The sequence below is a fragment of the Lichenostomus cassidix genome, chromosome 5 (genome assembly GCF_008360975.1).
Source record: "Lichenostomus cassidix isolate B80296 chromosome 5, HeHo_3.0, whole genome shotgun sequence".
Lineage (NCBI taxonomy): Eukaryota > Metazoa > Chordata > Aves > Passeriformes > Meliphagidae > Lichenostomus > Lichenostomus cassidix.
Genome location: NC_139486.1, coordinates 59343768 through 59354186, shown reverse-complemented (window position 1 = coordinate 59354186; position 10419 = coordinate 59343768). Strand labels below are relative to the sequence as shown.

General features: G+C 52.8%; 2 protein-coding genes across 2 annotated transcripts; one reads left to right on the top strand and one right to left on the bottom strand.

Annotated features, from left to right (window-relative positions):
- Window positions 1-927: 927 nt before the first annotated feature.
- LOC146436824 (mas-related G-protein coupled receptor member H-like) lies at window positions 928-2180 on the bottom strand. Its single transcript, XM_085063925.1, has one exon. The coding sequence runs from the start codon at window positions 2106-2108 to the stop codon at window positions 1188-1190; it is 921 nt and encodes a 306-aa protein (XP_084920051.1). The 5' UTR covers window positions 2109-2180; the 3' UTR covers window positions 928-1187.
- A 2992-nt stretch (window positions 2181-5172) lies between these two features.
- LOC146436823 (mas-related G-protein coupled receptor member X2-like) lies at window positions 5173-6117 on the top strand. Its single transcript, XM_085063924.1, has one exon. It carries the CDS (start codon window positions 5173-5175, stop codon window positions 6115-6117), a length of 945 nt encoding a protein of 314 aa, XP_084920050.1.
- The last annotated feature ends 4302 nt before the right edge of the window (window positions 6118-10419 follow it).

Below are 10419 nucleotides of genomic sequence, written 5' to 3'. Positions count from 1 at the left end.
CCGGGCAGTGCCCCACAGCCCCGCTCCTGCCCCACTCCAGCCGGGAGCTCCGGCAGTGTCTCCGCTGCTCCCAGACATTCCTGCTCCTCCACCCCAATAAATGCTGCTGGATCCATCCTGCCGCTGCCTCTTGCTCCTTTCCATGAGAGACTGGGGGGCTGGACACTAAGGGGGGAAGCTCTGGAGAGAGGTGTCCCAGAAACATTCCCCAGAGCCTTATGGGGCAGCCTGGGGTGAGCATCCCATGGGGAGGGACTGGAATCTCAGGGCTGGAAATGGGAGAGATGGGAAGGACTGGAGGTGTGTGGGCTGCATGGGGGAGTGGGATGGAAGGTTGGGATGGGGGTGTGGGACATAGTGGGAAGGTGTGGGCTGTGGTGGGGCTGGTGACCTCAGTGAAGCCACAGGGGGAGGGTGATGCCCCTTGGAAAATGTGGTGATAAACACAGGTGTCACCTGCTCCTGGAAGGGGGTGGCTGTACTGAGGATCACAGATACCTACTCCCCTTGCAGATGCAGCATCTGAGTCTGCTGAGGGAGAACCCAAAGAAACGGCAGAGGAAGAATTTCTGAAGGCAAAGATTCCTTTGCACCTGGCTCACAACACTAGAAACAAAAGACATTCAGGGAGATCTTCGCTGTGACACTCAGAGAGCAGCTGGGAAGGGAATGCTGAGCCCCTGGGCCATCCTGCCCATGCCGGCTGTGCCGCTGCCATCCCAGCTCTGGGCACTCGGGATCATGTTTGCTGCAGGGAGCACAAGCCATGCCTGTGTCCCCTCCCTCCCTCCCTCCACCCCCATTCCCGGCTGGCAGCAGGAGCCAGAGGAAGGCAGCAAACGCTGGCAGACGGGGTGAAGGCAGCTCAGGGTTCAGGATGCTGTTTGTTGATATCAGACTGCAGTGAGATGCAGGAACATGGTGCCAGGGGGATTTTTGGAATCACAGCTGTGTCAGGAAGGATCCCTTTGGGGGAATAATGTTCTAGGACCTGGGAGGGAAGAGGAAAGCCATGCTTTAATGTGCTCCCTGCAAAGCATCCCTCCCACATGCCCCTGCTGTCATTTCCTGCAGGATTACATCACGGGAGGGTTATCCTTTGGATATTTCTTCATCAGGTGGCTCGAGGAAACCCTCAGCCACTGTGTTGGGGTCCTTCAGCAGTTCAGTGGAAGGGATCAACAGGCTCAGAGTGCTGCGTCTACGGCAGAATCATTACTGCTGGGAGTGTCTTCTGGCTCCCCCAAGACCCTCTGGAGGGAGAGCTGGAGTGACCTAATGGAGCAGGGTCTCCTCCAGCTCCCCACGCAGAAGCAGATAAAGGGGTTGCTGGCACTGTTGATGCAGGCGAGCAGGAAAGCAACCTGGGAGGACACAATGGTGTAGCTGAACTGCTGCAGGAAATTGCAGAGGCTGAAGGGGAGACTGAAGAGCACACTGAGGAAGATAACTATATTGAGCTTCTTGAGTTGCTGCTGCTTGGAGCCACACTTGGCCTTGATGAAGAGGATTGTGCTGGAAATGACCACGGCTGGGGCAAAGAGGAAGAGGTTGATGGCAAACATGGAGATGAGAGACACCCGACAGTGCTCGTATTGGTGTGTCAGGCACGGGGAAGCCACTGTGGCAATGACAGCGATGGAGAGGACCTCGATCAGGACATTCACCACCTCTGACAGGCACTGGGGGCGGTGGCAGTGGCACCGGAGTGGGCAGAGGGTGGAAATGAATCTCTCGATGCTGATGGCCATCAGCAGGTACATCCCTGTGTTGCAGGAGAACAGGGACAGCAGGAAACATGACATCAGGTACTGCAGGGACGGGGCAGCTGAGCAGACAACATCTGCCTGCAGGGAGAGCACAGTGCAGGGGACCACAAAGAGGAGGAACAGGAAGTTGATGACAGCCAGATGGAAGATGTAGACAGTGATGGGGCTCCTTTGCATGCGGAAGCCAAGGAGCCAGATGACAGCCCCATTCCCAGCCAGCCCACAGAGGCAGATGAGCAGTGTGGCACCATCTATGGCCAAGTTGGTGACATCCATCCCACACGGATTGTCTCCATCAGTAGGTGAAGTGGAAGGTTGGGATGTGGTGCTCAGCTCCATGGATGTACGCAGGGCAGGCAGTGAGATATGGATCCCAGCTGTGGTCAGAGTGGATGGGAAGTCAGTGGTCAGTGCTTGAAGAATCCTGGGAATGACCATGCAGCTCCTCAGCAGCTCCCTGCAGCAGGAAGGATTCAGTGGAGAGAAGTGAGATGTGCAGGGGAGGAGGGTGGTGGAAATTGTGAGGGTGGGAGAGGGAGGTGGGAGGGTTGGGATGTTCAGCAGGGGACGCGGAAGAGAAGCTCAGGGCAGAGGAGGGAGGAGCTGGGGAGGACACTGCAGTCACCAGGAGAGGGTGGCAGGAACAGAGCAGCTGCTGGAGGAGAGGCAGGTGGGGTAGGGAGGAAGGAAAGTATTGCACTGACCTGTTCAGTGTGGGGCAGCAGCAGGCAAAGGGTGTCTGTCCAGATCAGTGCTGCTTCCTGGCATCTCTTGCTCCTTTTGGATCCATATGGTAAAGTGGATCCTCCCAGGTTGATAATATGAAGCAGAATGTCTCCAGATCACCAGGATATTCCCACTGTCCCCACTCCAATCCTGATGGCTCCTCTCCATGCTCTGTCCCAGTGTTGCTCCCCAGGACTGGGTGGAGAGGGATGAGCAAGTCGGAAATTACATCTTTGGCTGCGTCAGAACTCCACTTACTTGCTCTTACTTGGAATTATTACTCTTTGCTTTTTTTTTTTTTTTTTTGCTACAAAGGAAGTGGCTTTTGCCAGAAGCTCTGCATGCAGGATTTTGTAATTGGCTCCTCCTTTCCTCTTGATTAGAAATGCTCCTTCGCTGCCGAATGTCCCATTCTCCGACCGCCTTCCCTCTCCCAACAGTTTTCTACCATTGCTCATTTCTGTTCCCTGAGGGGTCATGGTCCCTCCAGCAGCAGAGGGATGCTGGTGGTGCTGGTGGCACTGGAATGCTGACAGTGCTGGCAGTGCTGGGGAAGCAGCTGCATGATTCTCAGAAACAGCTTCCTTTCTGGAAAGAGCTCTGGGATCATTGCCAAAACCTTCCCTGGACTCAAGGGAGCACAACTGAGACAAGAATTCCCCTTTGTTGACATTCTTATGTAGGCACACTCTGTGGAAGCCTTTCACTAGCAGCTCCTCCTCCTCCTCCTCCTCTTCCTCCTCCTCAGTCCTGTGAGCACTTGTGGTTGTTTTTACTTGATCCCACCCTTTTGCCAGCAGCGACATTTTCACCAGACAAGGTTACTCCAAACACCATCCAATCTGGCCTGGAACACTTCCAGGGATCCTAGGGCAGCCACAGCTTCTCTGGACAACCTGTGCCAGGGCCTCAGCACCCTCACAGGGAAGGATTTCTCCCTAATATCCAACCTGAACCTCCCTGCAATAAATTATTAGAGATCAGATTTTGGAGTGCTGTTATCCCCCTATCAGCCCTTCACCAGAGCTCATCCTTCTTCTCCTCCATCCTGTGAGCACTTGTGGTTGTTTTTACTGATCCCACCCCTTCACCAGCAGCAACACCTTCCAAAAGTCCACATTGCTCCAAATGCAAATCAGCTTGGCCTCGGACACTTCCTGGGATCCTGGGGCAGCCACAGCTTCTCTGGACAACCTGTGCCTCAGCACCCTCACAGGGAAGGATTTCTCCCCAATATCACATCTGAACGCACTCTCTGTCAGTGGGAAGCCATATCCCCTTGTCCTGTCCCTCCAGACCCTTCTCCAAAGTCCCTCTCCAGCTCTCCTGGAGCCCCTTTAGCTCATGGATCAGGAACTGTTTGCACTGGAAAGGATTGGCCCAATGAATGGATGTGAGATTCCATAGCTGGGGACACAAACACAGTGTCAGTGAGGAAGAGAGGAGGCAGTTCTGCTCCCAGGGTCTCCACACACACCAGATTCCAGCAGGAGCATCCCAGTTCCAGGACACATGTCAGTCTGGGTGGGAATCATCTCATTTCAGCTTTCTAGGAATTCTTTGGAATTCACTGTCGGCTGCTGTCTGACTCCCAAGGGAGTGTAGAAGATGAGTCGAATGAAATCTCTAGCTTTCTAATGCTTGTAGCCAAGAGAGCAGCATTGATTAACCTCTTCTCAGAAAAAATGACATTTCTGAAATGTTAAATCACCCCTCTGCTGTATGCCTGTGCTCCAGCTCACACACAGCATTCCTTATTGCATGAATCCTCTTGGAAACTGCATGGTGAAAGTCAAATACCATTGAAGTTGTGGGATACAAGTACGAAAACAACATTTGAACCAGGAATCAAATTTTGTAGTGCAGGGTCCTAGGGATTCACCCCAGGAATGAGAGGGGCAAGTTCAGGCAGTTCAAAAGACAAGATTTCAGGATTGGGGTTGCTTTAAAACGAAAGAGGAACCTGACACAGAGACAAACTGCTTTCCCACAGGTCTCGTTGCTGAGGCTCTCTCCTGTTACTCATTTCCTGGACAAAGTCAAGAGCAGATTAGAAGCAGAGCTCTGATACCAGCAAAGGCTCAGAAATAGTTCCTGTTTGTGAGAGCCCTGGAGAACATGATCCAGCAGGGACAAAAGGGGGCCTGGGACAGACCCCTCACTGGACACTGCCCAGGCTCACCCAGCAGGCTTCTCTCCCCTTTCCCAAGTGAGCATTCCAGGGAAGCTCTTGAAGATCCTGACCCAGGGACAGCAGCTGGTGTGTGAGAGGCAATGTGAACCCACAGTGTGTCTGCTCCAGTGAAATTCTCCAGGCTGTGAAAGGAAAGGTGAGACTCTTCTCTTTCAACACAATCAGTGTCTCCCTCTTTGAGATGGGACCTGCTGACTGATTTTGGTAGGGGAATTTTGGTCCGTAGGGTATTAAAGCTCTAAATATTGTGGGGAAAGGGAGGGGGAGAATACTGAAATGAATCTCCTGCAGTCATACCCATCTCCCACATCCTGCTAACAATCTGCCCTGTCCCTTGCCTCTCCCTCTGCTGCTCCACATGGAAGCTGGGGGTGGGAAAAGATGGGAAAAGCCACGTGTGGGGGACAGCAGTATTGGTAAGGTGTGTGTGTTTGTCACCCCTCCAGCTGTGTGAGGGGAAGGAGAAGCAGCAGAGGTGTCACAATGAGCACATTGTCCCCTGTCATGGACACAGCCAGCCCTTCCTGCTGGAGCCAGCCCGGTGGGAAAGTCTCCAACGGGAGCTGGAATGAGGACAAGCACTCCAACTGGACTGAGTGTGACAACAGCCACTCGAGCAGAGTCCCTGTAACGCTGCTCCTGTGCCTGTGTGGAATGGTGGGGAACGGGGCTGTCCTCTGGCTCCTCAGCTTCCACACCCGCAGGAACCCCATCACCATCTGCATCCTCAGCCTGGCCATCGCTGACTTCACCTTCCTGCTCTTCATCACCATCACCCTGGGGATATTTTATGTCCCAGAGAGCTTCTGCCACCAGCTGGGCTCACGGGGAGTGACAGCCAGGCTGAACGTCACCATCCTCTTCTCTTTCACTGCCCGGCTCTACTCTCTGACAGCCCTCAGTGCTGGGACAGCTCTCTTTGTCCTCCCTGTGTCCTTCTGGCCCTGCCACCGCTCCCAGCGCTTCCCGGTGCTCCTGTGTGCCCTGCTCTGGCTCCTCTCCTTCCTGCTCACCGTCACCCCCTGTTTCTGCCCTTCAGTGCTGGTGGCCTTGGTGCTGAGCTACCTCTTCTCAGTGCTCACCCTGATCTGTTCTGCTCTAGCCCTGCTGGCCAGGCTCCTGTGCTGCTCATGGAAACAGCCCCCACGGAAGCTCTGTGCCCTGGTCCTGCTGCCTGTCACCTTCTTTCCCTTCTTCACCGCTCATTTTGGGTTCTGGCTCTTGCTGAGAGCCTTTGACCTCTCTGTCTTTGCCCTCAGCACCTCTGTCCTGCTCGCCTGTGCCAACAGCAGTGCCCACCCTCTGATTTACTTCCTGGCTGGGAGCTGTGCAAAGGAATTCACCCTCTCTGTTAGAGTTGCCTTCCAGAGGGCTTTTGAGGATGTGCCAGAGCCCCGGAATAGGGACAACACAGTGGAATCATCATAAAGTGGAATCCTCATGAAATAAAATCACTGTGAAACAGAATCAAAAAACATCCTGAGTTTGAAAGGACCCAGGAGGATCACAGACTTCATCTCCTGCACCTGCACAGGCTATCCCAACAATCCCTCCCTGCTCCTGAGAGTGCTGTCCAAATGCTCCTGGAGCTCTGTCAGGCTGGTGCTGTGTGCAGCAGGGGAACTCCTGCCTGGGGTGGATTCTGGATGATGTGAGGAATCATCATGGGAAGGTTTGGGTCAGAAGGAACCTTACAGATCGTCACATTCTGACCCTTTCTCCATGGACAGGGACACCCTTGAAAGCTTTTGTTTTCAAGTCTTTGCTTTGAATCTTTCCTATTCAACAGGTCTGAGCTTTCTCTGCTTCAGAAATGAGCTTCCCTTCCCTGTGGAATATTAAAATTGAGTCACCAAGAATCAGACCTTCTGCAAATGGATTTTCTTGGTGTGGTTGCTTAAAAACAGCATGCAGGTGGATAAGAAATCTTGGCACAGCAGTGCAGAACAATTCCTGAGTGATTCCTGTCCATCTCCAGCAGGTCCTGACACATGGGAAGACTGAGGTGTGGAAAATTCACATTGAGCCCTGTTGCCCAGACAAGTGGGCAGGTGTTTGGGATTGCCTCTGGAAGGCTTTCCCCAAAATGCACACTGAGTTTGGGGCTGTGGGCTGTCTTGTGGGCTGTCAGGACAAGGGATTGGAGCTGGAACTGCCTCTGCTGGATCCTCCCATTTTCTCTGGGCTGTCTGGATGATTTTAGCTCCACTCATGTTATGGATGACTTTAGCTCCACTCATGTTACAGCTGTGACTTGAGGTTTGGCTCCACTTGAGGTGCATCTGAGGGAAGCTGTGGCTGCCCCTGGATCCCTGGAAGATTTCCAGAAGTGGTTGGATGGGACTTGGAGAAATGTACTCTAGTGGAAGAGCAACATACTGTAGTCCCTGCCTGAGGCAGGGGGTTGGAAGAAAATGGTCTTTATAGTCTCTTCCACCCTAAACCATTCTATGATTCCATGGAAAACAAGAAGCTCAGGTAGGGAGCGGCCTGGGTGACACTGGAGACAAGGAAGGTGCTTGGAGCTAGAAAAATACATGGAAGGATCATGATCCTTCTGCACTTGCCTTGGGAGAAACTCCCTTCATGATGGGAGTCCTTTCCTGGACAAGAGGTTGTACCTCAGAAAGTTTCTACTTTCCAATGGACAGGAAAATGGGAGACAGGGAAAGAAAATCCCTCACAGCTGTAGAAGTTGCTCTGTTCTGTTAAACATTAACTACTTTGTTAATAAATGATTTTTAGATATTTAACCTCATGTGTGTCTCCAAAGCATGACTCACCACCCAAGGCTTTCACTCTCACTTCCCTTTCCAGAAGCAGTGGCACGTTGCTTTCCCCTGGATTTAAGGCAGGGGGAAAAGGAGGGACAACTTCCCCTGAGCAAGAGATGTGTCTGCTGCCCAGATCTCTCCCAGGAGGAATGAGGAGCTCTTGGCACTGTCAACATCATCCCAAGCATTGCAGGAATGTGCCTTAGGAAGAGCTCTGGTATGAGACAGGTACCTGCCCTCCTCACACAAGACAGAGGCTTTAGAGGGGGAAAAACTAAGGAAGTGAGCAATTTTTGGACACTGTTCATCAGGGATGAGCTCTGCAGTGAATGGATGTTGTTTATTTAACAAATTTTGGGGTCAGAGTTACCATGTTGGAAACAAACAAAACGAATAAAGCCAGATCTAATTATGGGGTAGTAACAATGGGAAAAAGATCAGTACAACCTGGATTTTGGCTCAAGCTGCTGTGCAGAGTTGCTGTTCAGCTCCTCCTGAGAATGGCCAGGGTCAGGATGGAGGTGCTGAAGGGCTTCCTTGGACATTGATGCTGCGGAACCAGAGGATGGCCTCATTCTGCAGAACAGCAGCATAACCCCCTGATTTCTGCACAATAAAATGGTCCAAGCACCTGGTGATGTGAATTTCCTTATTTCAAGCTCTTTTTTGGTCACAGGCACCAGAATTCTGTGGAATTCACCATCATCACTGCACTTTACTCAGAATTATTTAATTCTGGAATGAAAGAATGTGACAAATTCCCACTTAAAGGGCAAGGGAATGTTGCTGTCCCTCCCCCAGCTCTGCAGCCCTACCTGGGGTCAGTTTGGTCTCTTCCCATGAGCAGGGAATACAGGGCTGGCTCTGTCAGACAGACGGGGAAGGATGCTCCTTGAGATCCTTACCTTTCTCCTGCCATCTAGAGGCCCCAGCCCCACAGAGATTTGGGAAATTGCTGCCCTCCCATACAGGATATGTCCCCAGGACTTAACCTGTCACACTCTGCCCAGGCAAGAGATCCCCTAAAACCCCATGAAACTCATCTGCTGAGCCAAAGGAGATGGAGTTTATTCCCTGAGGCTGAGGCAATGAGGGTCATTCATAGGGAATACAGGAACAGGACTGAGCTCAGAGCCATGTGCCCACATGGTCCCATATTTGTGGGTGTCTTTGAGGTGACACATCTCCAGGTGCCTCACGTCCAGCAGTGCCTCACAGAGCTGTCGCCTCCACCACAGCAGTGTCCCCAGGGCCATGGCTGCCCTCCTCACTCCTGGCTTTCTCCTCAAACACCCTCTGCAGAGCGAGTTTGATGGAGCACAGACAGTGCTGCTGGCAGCTCCCCACCAGCACATAAATCACAGGGTTGAGGCTGCTGTTCAGCAAGGCCAGCAGCAAGGAGGTGTTTCCGGGGAATAAAGGGCTAGAATTAGGAAGATTGAGGAAAACCACGACACTGAAAGGGATGCCACAGATGAAGACGAGCAGGACGTTGAGCAGGATGGCGCTGGGAGCCACAGCGGAGTTTGAGGAACAGGAGCAGGTTGGAAACCAACATCATGAGGGAAAAAACCACGGCAATGGTGAGGGCTACACCTGCAAGGATGGTCACAGAGTCTTCAGTAAAGGTGTAGGTGACATAGAGGGAGGACACAAAAACCCCCATGAGAACCCAGAGGGACCCACTGATGACACCCGAGAGGTGCCGGGGGCGGTGGCAGCGATACCAGATGGGGCAGAGGATGGAGACACAGCGCTCCACGCTGAGGGCTGTCAGCAGCCCCAGGCCACTCAGGTCAAACAGGTGGCATGCGAACCCAAGGACATACACAAAATACCAATAGTGTGCAATAGAATGTAACAAAGACGTGCAAAATATTGCTATGGTCAGAAAAGCCAGAAAAAACAGGGAGAACAGGAGGAGCAGGGAGAAGTCAGCTACAGCCAGATTTAGGATGTAGACAGTGAAAGGGTTCTGCTTCATGTGGAAGCCCAGGAACCACACGACCATCCCATTCCCCACCAGCCCACAGAGGGAAATCCCCAGACAGACCCCGAAAAAGGCAATCCTTGTATATGGAATGCCCAAGCATACACGTGTCAGAAATTCCTCCCAGTCCAGATCTCGATAAATTGTATCATTCAAGGTGAAGTTTGTTGTGCTGGTCTCCTCCATGGTGAATGATCCTGTTCCCAGTGGCAGCCTTCTCTTTCTTCCACCACCTTCTAGGGAGAGATGGGGAACCAGAGGGAAATAAGGGCCATCAGCATTCCCAGCACTTCTCATCTGCTCACACAGCTCCACACCAGCCCCGGGAACAACCCCCACCCCTGCAGTGCCCAGGACAAACTCCCACTCTGTCCAGTCCTGTCCCTAGAAAGGAGGCATCACCCACTACTCCATCCCTGGACTCTTACCTCCAAGTAGGAACAGCTCTGTCACAGGAACCCCAGGGGAAAAGGATCTGGTGGTGGCTGCTGGGACCACAGGCTCTGCTTCAGCCTCATCCCTCGTGCCTGGTGTGCAGCCCTTAGCCCAGAGATCACATCCCATGGTCAGAGCCTCCCCTCACAATCTCACCACATCAGTGACAGCTTCCCCTCACATGTCCCAGGGACAGAGATCTTGTCAGGAGGAGGTGGCCACGTCACCCCCTTCCTCTCCTCCTGCCATTCTCTGCTGTTGTCCCACCATGTGAGGGGCTTCTGGCTTTCCCTGTGTGGTGGTGGATGGTGGGTATCCATCAACACAGGAGGGGACATATAACATTCCCAGGATGGCAGAGAGGTGAGAGAGATGAGCCAGAGACCTCCAAGAGTGAGAAATCCCTGATGTGCAGACCTGCAACAGCACAAGTTGCTCAGTGCCTCTAGTGACATGTATCTGGCGCTCAAAGACTTCTCCCAACTTCCTTCTGGGACACACTTCCAGGAGTTGCACCTTTCTCCATCTCCC

Bases quoted from the DNA above. Each gene is read 5' to 3' on its own strand.
- LOC146436824 (XM_085063925.1), bottom strand. From the start codon at position 2,108: ATGGAGCTGAGCACCACATCCCAACCTTCCACTTCACCTACTGATGGA.
- LOC146436823 (XM_085063924.1), top strand. From the start codon at position 5,173: ATGAGCACATTGTCCCCTGTCATGGACACAGCCAGCCCTTCCTGCTGG.